General features: G+C 36.7%; 1 protein-coding gene across 18 annotated transcripts in view; it reads right to left on the bottom strand.

The window, feature by feature from the left end:
• Nucleotides 1-19674, bottom strand: part of TENM3 (teneurin transmembrane protein 3) — a 1309047-nt gene that overhangs the window by 38574 nt on the left and 1250799 nt on the right. For 17 of the 18 annotated variants that reach the window (XM_032684675.1, XM_032684680.1, XM_032684679.1 and 14 more), the window contains 7 exons: nucleotides 17525-17741; nucleotides 16361-16480; nucleotides 15700-15961; nucleotides 8874-9141; nucleotides 8175-8318; nucleotides 5198-5447; nucleotides 4752-4772 (listed from right to left, as the gene is read on the bottom strand). In XM_032684675.1, the coding sequence (XP_032540566.1) occupies nucleotides 4752-4772; nucleotides 5198-5447; nucleotides 8175-8318; nucleotides 8874-9141; nucleotides 15700-15961; nucleotides 16361-16480; nucleotides 17525-17741 (1282 nt within the window). The remainder of the gene's footprint in view (nucleotides 1-4751; nucleotides 4773-5197; nucleotides 5448-8174; nucleotides 8319-8873; nucleotides 9142-15699; nucleotides 15962-16360; nucleotides 16481-17524; nucleotides 17742-19674) is intronic. The other variant, XM_032684682.1, reaches the window with a different exon arrangement.

A 19674-nucleotide genomic window follows, 5' to 3' on the forward strand; every position in this document is an offset into this window, starting at 1 on the left:
ACTCATAAACAGATAAGGCAGTTTGAATGATGAGTTCACAGGCAAGAGATAAGACATCATTCATAAGTATTTGTTTAATCCACTGCTTTCAAGTATGTGACATGCATGATTTAACACATTAGGAAAAGTCATCTCTTCCACCAGAGCACTGAGCGGAGCTTTTCCATTCTTCTTAACTCAGAGTCATATTTCAAATAACCTCCACATTGGCACAAAACCGCTAACTATGCCAACACAGTCTTTATTACAGTGAAAATATATATTGCTAACAATTTTCCCAGAAACTTACACTTTGCCTCTCCACTGGTGCCACATAATTGAGAATTACTGTCTTTACTCCCCTGCTGGTGAAAAAACCAGCCCAGGAGATTACCTTTTGTGTTGATATATTATGATGTAGAAACTTAACCCACTGCAGTTGGGATTCCTGACCTAATTTATGGTATAAAGAGCTGAAATAAGGTCATGTAAATACAGGAGGTAATTTCAGATGCTCCCCTCATGGATTGAAGCAAAGTGTCAGAACAGTCACTTCTGATGTTTGCAAAAGTGCTGCTTAAACAGAGCTACCAGTTTGGTGATAGTCAAACATCTGTTTGCAGAATGCTATACTTCGCATTTTGTAAATACATAACTGTGCTAATGTAACACATTTTTATGTACTACCACTTGGAAAAAGCAACAAGAGACCAATGGGTACAACTTGTGAATAAATTATGTCTTTTGGCAGGGACAGATTTTTACAGCTATCCAATTACAGAAACATAGGAAAAAAAAGTGTTGCATAAATAGGATTTTATTTGGTTTTAAGACTTCTAACATGTTGGTTCAGAATGAAGAAACCATGTGAAACAGACTAATGAAATCAAATACACAGTGATTAGCACCTCTTAAAAAGCTTTGCTATAGCACTGAGTGTTGTACAGCATGTCTGAAAACAATCAAATGTAGGCTTACTTTAAATTTCTGTGTGTTAGAAATCTATTATTGTCGGTTTGCCAAACAGTTGGAAGGTATTTTCAAAACCTTAATTTTATGCAGCGATCATTTAATATGATGACTACGTAGTGTACGAATTATTTATACCTCCATAGACTGCAAATTAAATTATACCCATTTACATGATTACTTTGGTCTTTAAGAAACTTTGCAGACACTTCAAATATAAACACATTGCAAAATGCGAAATGTGCAATTAAATTGTATTTCATTGTAATTTAAAATAAAGTCCTTTCTTGTACTACTGAAATCTAAATTGAAGTACCTCTCTTCAATGCATCTAACATTGCCTCAATCATATTTTTTAACCACTGGAATAAGGAGTCATCAAATCAAAAATTAAGTAATTTATGCCTAACACAATTATTTCTTTCTAAAAAGAATTTTTAAAGCTCTTTTCTTCATAAATATGAAAATATTTCTATTTTCAAATTAATTCCATAAAAAAAACATTGTGGGTGAGTTCTCATAGTAAGCGTGTATCCTCATCAAATAAAAAAAATACACCTGATAATTTAAACGTATTTTGTCATTGTACTAAAAAATCTCCCCAAGTTTGGGAGTGCATGGGATATCACTATTGAATCAATATATGCTCTCCAACTTGCCATATGTAGATATCTAGTGGCTCCTTTCCGAGCTAATACAACAGGCATTTCTTCGGCATTTCTTTTCAGGTGAAGGTTGAACAGCTGAGGCAGTTTTAGCTGATAGAAAACCCCAGTAATTCATGGGAGCAAGACACAATTTGAGGAACTGAGTAACTGTCCAGTGAAAACTATATTTGCTTTCGAGCCAGAAAACATCCATGTGCACTACACAGATCTCAAAATCAGTAGAGGGATAAGCAGCCAGCAGCTGGAAAGCTGCAGGGTTTATACTATTTCATTGTATCCTGAAATGATATTAAGCTTCTGCCTTCTACCAACAACAACAAATGCAAAGAAATAAAATCCACAGTCAGTGACTCCTTGACTCATTCAGTATTGCCTAATTGCCGTCAGTAGCTCTGCAAAACATGCAGTTATATATACCAACACAGGCTCCTGTAAAGACAAATGACTAAAAATTAACTTGTTCTGTCTATGCCAAATAATACTAAGTGCTTTGAATTTAAAGTGTGCACAGAGCTATGTAATGATCTATTTCCCTTTGCTTTTATCTTGCTTAGGCCAATCTAGGCAGATCACCTGCACTACTCTCTATGCACAGATTTTTTTAAAAATACTCTTCCTGCTTCAATCCCCCTCTCTCTTGCCTTCGCTGTGTGCCCTCTAAACCATATACCCTCCAAGCTGTTTTTATGTTTTGCTAAACTTTTTTTTCTGGCTCTCTATAGACTTGGGATAGCGCCATAGCCTACAAATGACCTCCCTGTCTTCAAAGTCCTTCTAAACATTCCTTCTTCCATGAATGCCTATCAGCATTAATCACCCACAGGCAGCAGTGTGTATAAAGACATCAGTTCAGCTTTGAGATTGAAAAGATGTGAGGTCACTAGTACATGAGAGGATAAATTGGATCTGCGTTCTCTCTCTAATTTAGAGTACAGGCTACTTGAGGTGGGAGACACATCACATTCTGTGCTAAAGCACTGTTTTTATAGAAAGGAAATCTGAATGCTTGAATAGATAAAAGACCTGAACTAGAATTTAGACTTGTTCAGTTACTTGAGGAACGCATTTTCTTAGTTCTAATAGCTAGCAATTATACATTGCAAAGTGATCTGTTGAGGGCTGTTTTCCAAACTGCAGTTTAAGCTGGAATCTCCTTAGTAGTCCTTAAGGGCTTGCCAGTGAAACTGGACCTTTGCTCCTTCTCTTACAGGCCATACAGATGTGTTTCCCTCTGCAGCATTTCACAGGACTCTGTACAAATGCATGCAGACGAAAGAAGATATTTGGTCTTCCAGTCTGCTCTTAGCCAGGGAGCCCATGGCAATAGGATTTGGTGGATCCTAAAAGTTTACGCATCTTAAATGAGAAACAGCTAAATTAATAGAATAAAAAGCTGCCAACGGCTTTTGAGTATAAAGATCCCACTCTTGGCTTAGAAAGCCCCTGATCAGCAAACCTCTAAGGTTGAGAGTGGACACTGGGAAGATGCATGATGCGAGAGAAAACTCAAACTTGTAGTACATCATGTCAGGCTGCACAGTGGGCTCCACATCTCCAGCCTACTGGCTCCAAAATGGCTCCTTGCAGAGCCAGTTCTCCACAGTCCTCTCCGTCTCCTTCTGCCTCAGGAGGAACCCCCACTTCACTGCCACTATATGGGCACATGCTGTTACACTAATTTGTGTGGTATGATTGCAATTTTGCTACCCCGAGCTTCTGCATGTGTAGACATGAATAAAGCAAAAAAGCTTCAATATTCTCCCCCACCAACTTTTCTTACACACAGGGATCCAGTTTCTGAAATGCCGCAGTTGAGCCTGTGACCACAGTTCTGCCAAAGGCAGGAGATGGTGGTGCTACTAAATCACAGCAAAACAAACCTCAATACGCTCTTTAATCCTATTTGTACATTCCACATTCCAAGTATTATTCCACATTCCATACATTTGTCAAGACAGTGTCTTATCCAGTTGCAATTACAACTCTGTGACACCACAAGGGATACAATTCTTTTAGGAGTAATGGAACAAATACAAACTAAATGTAGTACTGAAAAGCTAAACCCACCAAACAGAAGAGACTGCCTCTGAGTCACACCTGGAAAAAAATCCCATAAAACCAATTAGACTGCGTATAAGCTTCCAATTCTGATCATTAGCACCGATGCGAACACCTTATTTAGTCATGGAATTTTTTTGCCTAACACATTTGAAACATGCTTCTTAAAACATGAAACCCTTCCTCACAAAGAAGTATGTCCAAAGAAAAGTGAATTTAAAAAATGAGGACAAGAGAGATATGACTCGGTGGGATTTGTTTAAAAACAAGGAAGGAAAATGACTGGCAGCAAAAAGGAGAGAAAGGGACCAGTGGGCCAGCTAGGCTGTATACTTAGCAGTTCTGTTACACAGGTTTGCAGGGTTTCATGTCTCCAAGAAGATTTTAGCATGACTGTTTTTTTATTCTTATCAGCACCAACTGCTGTGGTAAAGCAATTCTAAGCATCCACCTTCTTTTCTTCTGTTCTTGCCATTATTGTAACAATGCCAGGATGGAGAAATGTTGTATTACAATCCTCTGATTATTATGATCAGTCCTGTGAGTCTTGGTATATTTTAAAAACTCCTGGAGTTGTGTTATTATTATTTCAACTTCCACTATTAAAAGAAGTTCATCTTTAAAGAAACAAATCTCTTAAATGTGAGCCTGAAAAGACTCAACATCAAAAGGCTAATGAAATAAACTCCCTTGATACTTTTATAATTTTATTACTTATATGCCATTCTCATCGTATTTGGGGTATCTGATTAATGAGTGAGTTTTTATAGGATCAGCAAAAGTGCTGCCAGCAAGGAGTGAGCAGAAATGAGGGAACAGCAAAGGAGGGCATACACAAGCATAAAAAGAAGCCTGACTGCGGACAGAGAGTGATGAGAAAAGAGGAACTTGTATCCGAAAGGACGATACCGCCTGACAGCTGACATAACTAAAACATATGAACTCATTATTTTTGAAAAATACTCCTCTTTTCTAGTAATACATCTCAGAAATGACTTCTCCATTATAAGCATTCATTTGTTAAAAAAGAAAGAAGAACAGTTAGAAAAATATAAATCTTCTTTAAGGAATGCTTACCTATGTCTAAAATCTTTATTTCTTGGTGGGAGCAAGTAAAAAAGAACAGAAAAACATTATTAGACAAACATTCAGAAAGGATGTTAAAAGATGAGAAGAAGACAACATTTACATCTATCATTAGTGAAGTGGTGAATGATCATCTCTTGTCCACTTACATTGATTGCATAGGTTAACCCTTAAAATCCACAGAATAATGACTTTGGGTAGATTGAGTTCTCGCATTTAGATAAGCACAGTTAAAATATTTTATGAGGATAACATGTTTTCACTTCAGTTTTAAATACTTTTTCAAATGCTTTAAAATATTTTGACTCAATTTTTTTTTTTTTGTTCCCAAAAGCATCTGGAAACTCAAACTTACACCATGTCAGAAATCAATGAAATACTTTAATTTGCCACAGTAATTCACAACTCCAAAAGTCCAACATGAGAAAAAAACATACCTTAGCTCCAGAACACTAGTTACATTTCCAGACGGGAATATCCGACGAACGTAGTTGAAATCCCCCACATACAGACTGCCATCTATCCCACTAGCTAAGGCAACGGGAGCCAGTAGCTTATTACCATCAGCTTGACCATTACAACTCGGACAGGAGATGCTGCGTCGTCTCCCATTGCCCATAATGCTACTAACAACTGGAGGTTGCTGAGATATAAATTGATTTTCACCATTTCCTTTGTAGAGGATTCCTGGCAGATGACATTAAAAAAACCCAAAAACCAGTTTTTAAAAACTCTGAATGTATGTACACAGAATGATGCACATGTATTCTAAATATTCTTTTAGCTGATTAGTATAACTTTAATGAATTTTGTTTCACCACCATATTTTTCTCACTACAAGTAATAGAACTTTGTTAAAACATTTATAGTTATATTTAAGTCACAGACATGCAAATATTAAATTACCTTGTCCACAAAATGTAGTAGAAATACTAAATATTCTAGCACTTAGAACACAAAAATGTTTTCCGTTGTTCTTATTTTTAAATGTTAATAATTTTAATAGCTGTAATTCAGAATAAAAACTGTCATGTTAAAGGAAATATAAGGTGTATTGATGAAAGCAAGGTCCATGTTCCTACATCTTTACAATTTTGAAATTGCCCAGAAATGACTGATATTCTGTGCATTTGTTATAGAAAAAATATATTTGCAAATCGTATTCCTGAAGTCCTAGTATATCTAATTATGAATATAATGTCTAATGTAATCTAAAGTGGATTACTTCTGCAAATTGTAAATATTAATTAAAGAGCCACTTCAAAAAGTAGTAGATTGCTTCAATTTTACATTATAAAGATGCTTTACTCAGCTCACAAAGAAAATGTTCCTCTGGCAATAAAGTCTGCCTCAATACCATGTCTGCAGTTATAGGCAGTTATTAAAAATGTCAAAACAACAAAAAAAATGTGGTGCCAGGCCAACCTACTTCTAAAACTTAATTCTGCTTTGAGGCATGAAAGAAACAATAATTTTGTGAAGACAAAGCAATGTGCCAGCAGTATTTTTCTTCCATTATAGCCTACACAAGAAATCTGAGAGGAAAAATGGATGCTTTATGTTAAATCCTCAGTCTTAGGGAAAAAAAAAAGTGTGTTAAAATGTTGCCAGGACCACACTGTTCAATCTCATAATGAATCCATTAAGGTGTCCTCTACAAATGGTCAGCTATTATGGTTATACTCATAAGTCACAATATGTCTTTCTGTGGTACAATCCATGTAAACCACGTGTCACTTTGTACTTTACAGTGATCTGTGTTTTATTGATTGCATGCCCAGAGTTTCAAGGCAGTTTGGGGCTGAGGGATACAGTTATCTTTTGAGATGTTTATAAGAAATTTAGGATGCATTTCTTTTTCTCTCGTCATTCCCAAAGTGCACTCTTTGTACTGAAAGGTATGAGAAAAAACAACTTTGCTTTCTTCTTTAAATGTTTGAGGTATTTTCAATGCTTTTAATATCATAAAATGCAAGAGATTATAAATGTAAAACAAATATACATGATAAAATTGGAAAAAATGAAAATGGTTTATGGAAACCTAATGGCAAGTAATCTAAACAAGTAATCTAAATCAAAAGAGGGAGAACGTATTTTTCATGAATAGTTAAAGCCTGAATGCATTAACAATATACAAAATCCCCTCTCCTATGATTACATCATTTATGACAATCATGGCACTATAATTTTCCCTGAAATAGCTGAGTTCTACAATTTTCATCATAGGAATTCTACAAGTCAGCACAGTGCAGTATTGCACCTGATTTATTCTGTCATTACCTTGAAAAAGTGGCCCTTCACATTTCTCCTCTATTATCACAGAATAAAAGATGTACATTAGACTATTTACTGCAGTAGTTTGGGATGCTCACACAAGCACTGTCTGCACTCTCTTCCGAATAAATTTATGCATCTCATTCGATCTTGTCATTACAACTCTCCACTTTGTTTATTCAATTAGACACATGCTACTTTGAAAAGTCATTACTTGTCAAATGTACTCTTAAACATAATTTAAAGCCATCATCAATTTACCTTGTGAACAGAAGCAATCTTATATATATATTTATAATTATAGCTCTTTATATTTTTAGATAGATTACTTTACAGTAGTTTGCATAGGGGTTATTGTTTTTGTTTTGTTTTGTTTTTAATTTAAAATTAGGTACAATGACACCTTTTCCCTTGATTTGGTTACCTTATTTCTCTACCAGTCAGAAGCGATACACATCCTCTGTGTCCTTGCACTGCTGGCAGAGAGGAGGTGGAGAAGTTGTTTTTAAGATTTGGTTTTCTTTCTCATTATCCTACTGTGATTTGATTGATAATAAATTAAACTAATTTTCCCAAGTTGAGTCTTTTTTAATCCGTGACGGTAACCCATGAGTGATCTCTCCCTGACCTCATTTCGATCCACAAGTCTTTTGGTTTGTTTTCTCTCCCCTGTCCCGCTGGGAAGGTGAGCGACAGTGTGCCTTTGGTGGGCACTTGGCACCCAGCCAGGGTCAACCCAAAACAGTATATCCAACAAAGGCTGACAGTATCTGATGAACTTAATTATGCATATGTATTTATAGGATGAAGAAGCATGACATTCACTGTAAATCACAGAATCACAGAATATCCTCAGTTGGAAGGGACCCACAGGATTATTGAGTCCAACCCCTGGTCCTGCACTTGAAAAACCCAGGAATCACAGTACGTGCCTGATAGCATTGTCCAAACGCTTCCTGAAATGTGGCAAGGCTTGGCAATGTGATCACTTCCCTGGGGAGCCAGGGAAGCTCAAAGCATTTACCATATGCAAAATGTTCTATAATTTTCTTTTTTTAATAGTCAAAAAGTTTGAATGAGAGACCTTAAGTACAGGGCAGTGGAGTAGTAAAATGAGCAAGAAGAAAACGAACCCCTTACCATTCTGAACATCCAATACATGATGCTTATCCAATGTCCAGCCACCCATATTGGAGGCATCCAGTTCATAACCCTGCAAAATGGCAGTCCGCTTTTCCCAGAGAGTTAGATCCAAGCAAGATTCATACTCGTAACCTACAGAGACTGAAATAATAGTACATTTCCTCATTAAGTATAGGATCTTGTTCTGAAGAAGAGTTTAAAGAATGTGATTTCCTTAATCTACCTATGTTCTTTTGCTCTCCTAGGCTATCTGAAAGTCCCTATGACTTCCTTACATGTGCTGAAAGTATTAAACAAATCCTGGGTTATTAAAATATTTTTAGTTATTAAGAGTAAGTGGATTAGGACAGATACAGAGGAAAGCCCTTTTGTGATGTAAGTCAGATTGTTATTATTGTGCTTTCAAGTACATGGACTATGCAGACTAAATACATACTGTATTATTAGGCTGATGGCTACTTCATGGGGAAGAACTAAAGTGAAAAAAGACAGTGGTTTCTTTTTCCATTTAAAAGGAATTTTTTTCTTATAATGCAATGTTTAGATTAGTATTTTTTTAATATGTTTTAATATCCATTGTTATTTCTCATCTTATTCTGCTAAGCATTTTCTACTTGATGGATACAAGCATTTGAGATCTGCTTCCCTATCTTCAAGACAACACTAAGAATCAAAAAAACCCTCCGTAACACATACCAACAGCTTCAGATAATCCATAGACTCTCTGATTGTATGCATCAGTTTTATCCCATATGAAAGTGTATGCTAGATTTGGGGATGCAGGGAACCATTTTTGGAACAGTCTTCCCACCACTGCCACCATAAGATGAACCTTCATTAAATTAAATGGTATAACAGACTGGGTCATAGTAATCTTCAGTACAGATTTATATCCTGCAGCTCTGGAGCTCAAGTATGACAACTTCAAGTCGGTTCCTGGTATTGTCGTTTCTTCGTGAAGTACCTATGCATTGTTAAGAGAAAAATACAGTATTTGAAAGACCTGGAAATTAAACAGAACAATGCAGCTATCATAGAAGGATGTCTGACTTAATGTTACATGACAATCCATTAGGAAGTATCATCTATATCTGGCCTTCACTTAAGAATGTAAGAAATTACAACCTTTCACCTTTTTTCTAAAAAGTCAAGTCTAAATTCTTCATTATACTGAAGCTGCTTAGTTGGTAATTTCTGCTGAAGGGTTTCAAAGACATCTCCTTTATTTTTATGGGGGGAAAGGAAGCATGGAGGAAAGGGAAAACATCCCAACTGCTTTTTCCAAAAGCAAAAAAGCATCTTTAATCTAAGCAAAAATTGCCCCTTCTTAGGCTGCCATCCATGTCCCAACTGTGGATATGTAATAAAGGCTTCACATTTGAGTTGAGATGCCTAATTGCTTCTGTAGGAGCAGGAAGAACTTTTAGGTATTTTATTATTTCCATTACCACTGGATTGCAAATACTTTGAACTAGAGCATTCTTCCATTTATTTTGAAGACAGATAAGTAGGGTGCCTCAGGGAAAATTTTTTCCACATTTCCTGATCAATATTCACTACTCAGGTATCAGCTTATCACTTTCACTTTTCAGAGAGGCACAATAATTCAATTTCATTTTTAAAAGGTTCCTCCCCTCCTCTACCTTGTCTTTTCGTCTGAGCTGAGGAGCTTTTGTGGGTGATGGATAGACATGAAATATTTCTACGTAATGTAATGAGAGCCTATACTGTCCTATACCTCAGTCAGAACAGAAGCACTGCAGCCAGCACTATGGATGAACAGCTACCAAGTGTCCTTGTTTAATTAAAAACAAAAACCCCCCAAAACAAAACAAAAAACCCCAAAAACAAACAAACAAACAAAACCCAAACCAAAACAAACAAATAAACAAACAAAAAAAAAGAGAGGAAAAATGTATCTAGGCACATTTATAAAGGTAATGTTTCTTTAGTGGAAAGAGAGGGTAAGGATGCTTGAAGCACAAGCTCAGAACCTCGATGGTTTTACAGGAACACTCCTGGGGTAGTGTATTTGGAAAGCTTTATTTTACTCTTCTGTGTCCTGGTCCTAAAGTCTGAAGAACAAACACTAATTAATACTAGTAGAAAGCAGACTTCAGGAAGCACTGTCACAAATACTAGGCTTAAGACTTCAGTGGGATCAAAAGTTGGCTGCTAAACAAGTGCTGTTAGCTCTATGCTAGAGAAATCCTTGGATGCTGCTTCTAAACAATTGACTGTCTGTCTTGAATAGGGTCAAGTAATGTGGTTTATGCCTTTGAGGAGGGCACCAGGTGCTACAGCATCCTCTAAATTAACACTTTTTTTGGGATCTAAAGAAAGATTTATACAGTATTAATTATATCTGCCTCCTTCCCAACAACCGTATCAAAAAATCAGAAAACAGTATTTTAGCTTATTGTCTGACATTATAATTATTTACATCTGATATATGTAGACATAAAACTGTTGTTCTCCAGTGAGATTATAATAGAGCTGTAGGAAATAAATGAGGAATTGGAAGATACAAGACAAATGAAATTCAGATTTATAAATTCTTAATTCTCATTCTTTTAATATTTCTTTGTTACTCACCAAGAGCCTGCCATCACTGAGAAGAAATGACAAGCAGCATCATCACCTTAAAGGATGTGAGAGTGGCCTCATTTCTGTTTGAAAATCTAGTCTGCTTTCCCTCAACCTCATATATAGACAGTATCTAAGCCAGAGAACATGCAAATCTTTTCTACATGAACAAAACCACCTCTCTCTAGAGAGATAAGTGATTATGAAGACATTCCTTTTCTGAGACTTTGAAGGAAAAGCACAAACCACTCAGGAACAAAAGATAAATTCCTCCTCAAGACATCAGCAGGAGTCTCATATACTGCACATTAAAACTAATCTAACAGATGGAGGTCTCTGTAAGCAAGAGTAGAAAAAGAAATAATATGCTTGTAATAGGACACAATTTAATGGACTTCACTCGTCTCCTGTTACGACCATTGCTTCTTTTACAACTGAAACTCTGGAAGAGCAGTGTTAAACACATAGGTGGTCTTCCAGTACTCTTGGCTGAGATAACAGGCAATAAAGAGGACACCTTGAAGTTTCAATTTTCAAGACATTCCACTGTGTATTTGGATTACTATCAAATTAGAAACTAGGACACTCATGCAGTTCTCAGCGAGGTTTAAAACAAAACCCAAACCCCTATTATTAGTTTCTGCAGAAGCCTCAAATACCTGCTGGAAATCTAACTTATAACTTTCTTCTTTCCATAAAATATCCCCTGTAGTAACTTATTTTCTTGAGAACTTTAGAAATGTAGAGGTAGGGTTATGCAACTCAATCTCTCTCCCAGAATCAAGCATTACAAAGAGAATTAAACAGTTTAATGTTCATCCGGAAAGTTAAAGCATCAGGCACAGCAGAGATCATCCTATGGGAGCCATGACAACACATCAATTGTAAAGCAATCAAGAAAGTCACTGGGATAAAAGTCACATCAGGAATTGCCAACACAACCAAGCTGTCTGTACTTTACCTTTTCCAGACAGAGTATCAAACTATTTTCAGAAAGGCTGATACCCTAAGGGGACCGAATTATAGGCCAACCACCAAATTCTAATGGTTGACATTTTCCTTATGGATGATCAAGCTTCTCAGAAGGACAGCTATGAAATATTTAACCTAGGGGACTGGATAAGGGTCACCTCAATTTTCACAAAGACAGTTTGTTGTCTTGAGAGTTCAAGCTGGTGTCTGAGTCACATAAACTGTGCAGGACTTGTCGTCTCTCGTGGCCAGCAGGACTAAAGCTGTCCAGGCTCTGGAATGCTTTCCTGCCCCAAAATATAACATGATTCAGGCGACATGCTCAGATGGTATTAAGAACTTTGAACAAGTAATGAAGTTAGGGGGGAAAATGCTATATTGCTGCTGTATTGCTGTGATTTTTTTGGCAAATTGAGCAACTTCAACAGAGATTTGAGGACAAATTTCAGAAATGAGTATAAATTTCAGTCCTAGTGTCAGTAAAAGGTGGTTTACTGAGAGGTAACAGCTAAGGTGCTGCATTGAAATGGAACATCATCTTGGTTTGAGAGGGGTAAAGATGGCATTTTTAGATACAGCTGGATATTGGCAACTGTTGCTATTACATAAAGGTTGAGATTAAAGAGTACCAAAGTTATACTTAAAGTAGAAGCTGAAACTGCTCATTTCAAGATGCAAAAATGTTTTTTTTTTCCTTTTTAAAAAAAGCACTCCCCTAGAATTGAGGATCTTAAGTTAACTTCTAAAGCAAGGAGAAATAAAAAGGGGAAAAATACTTGTTTTTTCTAGATTTAAAACATGGTTGAGGTACCACAGAGAAGAGAAACAGGAAAAGTCATACACATGTAGAAACCTAAAAATGTGTCCATAACAGAAAAAGGAGGTGTATATGAAGCCTCAGAAAGCAAAAGAGAAGAAAACCAGAAATTGTGCTGGAAAAGAAGGACACGTGAATGAAGATATTTGGCAGTAAAAGTAATCTCCATTTTTTTCTCAGTACAAACTGAAGTTGTGGAGATATTAGCTAAGTGAAACTAGGATGCAGCATCCAGTGAATGCTGGGATAGCTAGATATCCTATTATACTGCCGGTTTAAATGTTAAAATGGGTTAATTTATTTGCTGAAAATTTGGCCAACCTTAAGTTACCAATAATCATTGTTATTAAGTCATCAAGGCCCATACTTTATCCTGAATTCCTCTGGGTAAATAATTTTTGCCAGCTTCTGCTGTATAGTATTGCCAGTAGTGAGAGAGAGTTTGAGGAAAGGAAACTTGAACATATAATTTGAAGGAAAACATACAGTCTTCATTCTCCCACACAATTGAGGTGACACAAGCAAGCTGCTCAGGACTTGCAGAAGGCATACTAACAGCGAATAACAGAATTTTAGGACAAGGAATCCCTCAAATACTCAATTTCAGAAGTGTTCATTGTGACTCGTGGGTTTCTGTCAGACTACATGGTGATATGTGGCAAACAGACATTTACTGTATTTGGAAAAAGAAAGTAACAATATTATCAAACATATAGAAGCATCTCCACCTTAACCTGATCTCCCTCATCTGCATGCAGTTTACTGTCTTGTTCCACACTGATCAATCTCAGCTAGTTAAGTCTAGGCAAAGCATGGTAACTTGCAATTAAAAGTAGATAAAGTTATGCCTAAGTAGTCCAAATTTAGTTAACATGTTATTATCATCCTTCTTGAATAACCATCTCTTGGGTCTGTGATCACCCCTTTACTGCTTGCCTTCTTTCTTCAGTTTCCTTTCTTGCTGCTTCTTTGGCACAGACTTTAATTCCCCCTCTGATCAATCCGGGATTCATAAGCCACTAAGTACACTCTTGGAAATATTACGTTCAAGAGATGATGAAACACTTCAAGGGATGATTACAGCAGCACTCATTTTCTCCTGTAGTATGTGATAGTGAATCCTGTCACATCACATGAACGAGGTGACTAATACTGAATGAAGGAACATGGGCAATGATTTCTTTCTCTGTGCCTTCATCCAGTCTCCCACACTTTAAACTGGCATTGACTCTATTTCATGAAAAGATCTATAGGAGTTCCTCTGGAGCTGAACATACAGTTTTGAATGGAATCTGGTTCTGCCTATCTTTTTTCAGAATAGTGACTTTTTTGGGAGACAGATTGTTGAGCATTATGCATTTCTGAGGGGACCCTGATCTGGAAGGGGTACGTCCCAGTCATGGCTGTGCAGCTCCCACTTGCTGAAGCGGGAAATTATGCGTGGGATAAGCAAAGAATACAGAAGAAAACAGTACTTAAAGGTTTTTTTACATAATACTGGAACTGGATTTCTTGCATATGTAACAAGAGTACCATTTTACCTTATCATAAATGACCCATTGGCATCAACTGCCTGGAATCCACTAAGAACATGATCTTGCCTTCCAGCTGGTTTCCTAGGGAAATCAACTTGACCCAACAGTCCTGTCTATCAGACCTCCCACCTCTTAACTTTGAACATGGAAACCAATTTCAACCACATCTGAAATAACAACAGAAATCTCTAAAGATAATTCAGTTCCTTTAGGTTTATTACAAAAAGAAAAGGTTCAGGTAGGGAAGAAGTAGTCAAGTTGGGACTCCTGTGAGAAAAAAAAAAAAAAAGTCTGAATGCAGTGTGGAAAGGACTGGATGTGATAGATAGGTGGAATTACATCAAGGTAGTAGGAATCCAGACTTCATTAGTCCCACTGCTCATGAAATAACTTTGTTTACCTCAACATTACAAGTGTTTTTTAAAAATCTGTATTTTCTGACAGTCTTGTATTATTACCTTTTTCTTGATTTATACCCCATCTATCTAAGCCATTTTCCATAATTTCAGGAATGGAATCTATCATCTGCTGCCAAAACAAGTAAATCAGAGCTGTTTTTCAGTGGACTCTGTTTTGCAAATACTTTCTTTTAATTGACTTGCAAGTATCAAAGGCATAGAAATGATAGTGAGGATAAAAGCAACAATTTTCTAACACAGCAAAGATTTGTATGAGTGTCTAGTTGTAATTTCCTTACATCTTTCCTTTAAACCTGCTCCTACCATGAATTGCTTAATGAGTTAGCTCTTTTCTTAAGAGCTCTGCATGAAAACATTTGAATACATTTTCTGCGTTTCCCTTGAAGAGGCAAGGACATCTCTTAGTGAATGGGAAAAAGAGTGCCCTATGTAATTATGACATAGTGAAAGTAGGGGAGAGAAAAAGAGAGAAAGGAAAGGAAGAGAAAGAGGGAGGCAGAAGGAGGACTGTTTCTTTCACTAGGAAAAGTTAAAAAATCAATGATGAGACATATATCACTTCTGAAATGCAACTGAAATGTTTAAAGAGCCAAGAGACTAATGGATGAATCTAATACATCTATCATAGAAAAATTAAAAAAAGCCATTCCAGCGACAGCTTTTTCCATTTCAATCAAGATTTTGATGTGAAGTCTTACTTTTGGTATTTCAAATTCTGAAGAAGTAGATTAAAACACCTGGTCATTGGCTTGCCCTCAGTGCTGCAGAGTTCTTTTAGTTTTTAAAAATATGTTTAGGACTAAACAGATGAATCGAACTATATGAGTCTTTAAGACAGAGTGAAAAACACCTTTCATTTTCAAATTCTGAGGTGCACTTCTAACAGGAGGGCAATCCAGAGTCAGATTTTATGGGCCAGGGCCTCATTGATGAAAATATTCTGTAAATTAAGTGATGCAAACAAATATAAAACCAGACACTGATGTACACCCAGCTTTCTTACTTTTCTTTTTCAGATGAAATTTTAAAAATCGTCCCACAGAAAAAATAAATTGTTCTGAAAATAATCACATTGCAAACTCTTAGCACTTATTCAGAATTATTTATTTTTGAACAGTAGTTTGCATTGTTTTCATTATGGTTGCATGATACTAGCCTGTGATAGAATTCTATTTATTTGAAGCACACCTTACCTGTGTCTCTGGGATGATAGGACTATCTTCAGGAGAAATTCTAAAGAAGGTGGATAAAGGTGATGACACAATAACGGGGTTTGGCCTTACAAATCCGCTTAGATCACAACTAGGAATGTCATTCTCTTCCTTCTTCATGACAAGGGTATCCATGACGTAAAACACATTCCAGGGAATCCATACTGTGTGATACTGTGTCAGGAATGGTGATCGCTCAAACACCAGTGTCAGAGAGGCACCACCATTCGCTACCAAGTCAAACCTAGAAAAAAAACCCAAGAGGGCTAGCTAGTCAGCAAATTCCCAAAGCCATCCATAGCCTCTATTTTATGGATTGATTCTTCATTCCATTGTACTGCTCTGAAGGCAGAATGACTCTACTGGAAACAGTGGAGAAATCAATTAAATTATATTACATAATACTGCACAGAGAGAATTGAGAGTTTGGGATCCTGCATTTAAACTAAGCAAGCCCTTCTCCTTCTACACTATATAATCAGCATATTTTACATTTGAAGAATGTACAAAGTACAGCTTTAGTCAATCACTTTGTTAATGTCTTTTGTTTCCATTATTTTATTATTATCTTAGTTTTACAAGCAGCTCTTCAGTAAAGCCTTTGCTGTCTTTGTGACTTAGAAGTGCTTCAAAGGGAACTTACATTCCATCCTGGCGAGTGATTGTATATCCATAGTCTGGATAGTGTAGAAAGGAGACATTGACTCCAATGAGTGGCGTTCCATCAGCAGTTAATACTTGGCCTCTTATGACGGATGCAAGACTGTGAAAAAGATGCAGGATCAAATTACAAGCTTGTTTTTTTCATTCTCTTTTGAATGAAAAAAAGCTAGTGAGTGAACACACACACATCCACCCCTCCACACGCATGGTATGAACTATCATTAAAAAAAACATTCCTCAGACTCTAACCCTTTTACAAGTTCACATAATTTACATTGTATAAACAAATGCCTCAAAATCTACAGATAATAATTTTGTTTCAGTATTGTTGATTTTACTTTGGTTTATTTTGTCTGTACTAAGACCAGAAATTCACTGAAGAATTTTAAGAACTTGTAAACTCTAGATGTTCTCACTGTAAGTCATAGCTCTGGCAGACTTTTAAAGAAAAACGTACTTTTCAATTAGTATCAAAGCAATCTGCAAAACTGCAGGGACTATGAAGTACAAAATTTAAAAGAGCAATAACGAACATTGGTGCAACAACTTTTAATCAACTGCTGTGCCCAAACGCATTAATGCTGTTAAATTACTGCAAACGCAGTAGCTCTAGTGTAAATCATCTTCTTTCACTCAGTGAGATCCCAGACACCTGCTTCCTGTTACTGGTTTATTTTCAGGTCATTACTGCTTCATAGAGCACCAGTCAAATAGTTTACACAATTATACTGTCGTGCACTCAACAGTTCTATTACATTAATTCATAATTTATATTATTTAGTGAGCTCAGTTTAAAAAGTGCAGCTTTGCTTTTCCTTCTGAAGTGTTTTCATTGCTCTGATGTATTTCCAACTGTGCTAGCCTAAATCAACTGGTTAAATAAAGATTTATTTAATCATTAATGAAGTGCCCTGTTAGAATACAGACACTAAGTATGGCAAGTACCTTTTGTAACCTACTGGCACTGGTAATTTGAATTTTGCAGGAAATGAGAAAAACCCAAGCAATTTAAAATATTAAGAGCAAAAGTCTTTGCTGGAAGTCCATACCATGAAATTTGCAGTCATAGTGGATCTTACCACATGAATCTCACACACTCTCCAATTTCTTTTGTATTCATGAGTAAAAGATGAGTCATGCTCACCTCTTATTAAAAGGACTTTCCCCAGGTATGACATGAGTGCTGTCTGCTCCGATGAGAAAACTGATGCGGTCATAAAATGCTTTGGCAGCTTGCTGAGATGGAGACTGTTGGCTTTGGCTGATAATATCTTGGGGATCAGGTAGTCCACGACAATAAGGCTGGTTTTGGCAAGAACTCTGCAAACAGCAGTCAGGATCCATACAGTCAACTAGCCCATCTGTTGGCAGAAAGTCACATGAATGAACAAACTCTTCCTCCTGCCCCTCTGCATGGGAATGAGTCAGCCAGCAGAGAGATTAAAAAAATTATGTAGTATGAAAGAATACTCATAATTAAGATTTTAATGAATTCACTTTCAATTAAAGAAAGTGAGTTTGTTTCCACTGGGTTCTTAAACTCCCATGGAAATCCATGCAAACTGAATATATTCAGTATTATGTAAAAATTAAACCTATTTATTCAACACTTTTCTAAATACAATTTGAACAAACCAGAAAACGAAGATGCTCAGGCTCTGCATACACTGGTAACTTACAAATATCAAACATTTCAAGTGAGTCTAATTAGCTTTTATGTGAGGTTATTTGGTTTGCTAGAGAAAAGAAGTAAATAACTTCCCCTCTGCTGTTTCCCTCAAGTTTTTTAGCATATCTATGCTGCAAGTAGCTTTAAATATTTCACAACATTTATCAAGGTGGATTCCTTTATACCTTGGCAGAAAGATCTTGTTGCTAGTGGCAAAGGCAATTTCCACAAGTTTTTCACATGAAAATGTATGAGAGAACAAAATCTGTATTTAACATTTAGATTTTATTCTGAATAAACTGATAAGAAATGCTGGCCAGTATAAACAAGACTTAAACACATGGGTGCTTTTATGTTTATGTGCTGAAATATTCACATATGTGGAGCATTAGGTCTGTCACATCACTGGAAATCTAATTTGGTGAAAGATTAAAATCAAGATCAAATTGATAACTACTAATTTGCTGTAAGTAAAGTTGTAAGGAAAACGAGCCTGGAAATGTCAGCTACAGGAAATTTCTAGATGAATGTAATACGGTATCACAGAGCTGATAATTGTTTCCCCAAAAGAACAGCAAGACTGAAATAGCTCAAACATTTTATTATTCACTTTAGATTAGAGAGGGAGCTTGCTTGCTGCACTAAACTGAAAAATACACCAATGCAGCACTTGGAGGAAGGCCATGACTGCTTCTCTCACAAAAGAATCTACCTTTAGAGTAAAACTTCTTTCTGAAGGGAAAAAATATCATCCATTTTTGTTCAATCACATGTTGAAAGAGTGTAAGTAAACAGAGATCTTCTAAAGGTTTTCTTCTTAGTATTGCTGTGCTGTGTGGATCAGTTAGAGGATTGGCAAGCTAGTAAAGGACTGGGATTTCTGTTCTTTTGCACATCTGAAGTTCTTATTTAACTCGGCTCACATTGAAATCAGTTCAGGAAAATAAAAGGGATGAAAAAGGCATCATTAAGTATATAAAAGTTTAAACTTTTGTATAAGAAAAGAAAGAACATTCATTTTTCCTGCAATGAGGATATACCAGAGGGTCATCTTGCCACTCAGACAGACACTCAGGCTGGAGAAATGGGCTGACAGGAACCACACGCAGTTCAGCAAAGAGAAAGGCAAAGTCCTGCACCTGGGGAGGAACAACCCCCTGCACCAGAACACAGCTTTGTGGAGAAGACCTTGGGAGTCCTGGTGGACATGAAATTAATATGAGGCAGCAACATGACCTTGCAGCAAAGAAGACATCAACAACATTCTGGGCTGCATCAGGAGTGTTGCCAGCAGGTCAGGAGAGGTGATCATTTACCTGTACTTAGCACTGGGGAGGCTACACCCGCACAAACAGCTCTGTGTGCAGGCTGGGCTTTCTGGTACAGGAGACATAGACATACCAGAGAAAGCTCAGTGAAGGACCATGTAGACAGTTAAGGGCTTCACATCTCTCCTATGTGGAAAGGCTGAGAGAGTTGAGACTGCTTAGGCTGGAGAACAGAAAGCTCATCAGTGTGTACAGATACTAATGGGAGGGTGTAAAAAAGTTCACCTTTCAGTGGTGCCCAGCAAAAGGAAAGAGACAATGGACACAGGCTGAAACACAGGAAATTTGGTCTGAAAA

The sequence above is a fragment of the Chiroxiphia lanceolata genome, chromosome 4, assembly GCF_009829145.1.
Source record: "Chiroxiphia lanceolata isolate bChiLan1 chromosome 4, bChiLan1.pri, whole genome shotgun sequence".
Taxonomy (NCBI): Eukaryota; Metazoa; Chordata; class Aves; order Passeriformes; family Pipridae; genus Chiroxiphia; species Chiroxiphia lanceolata.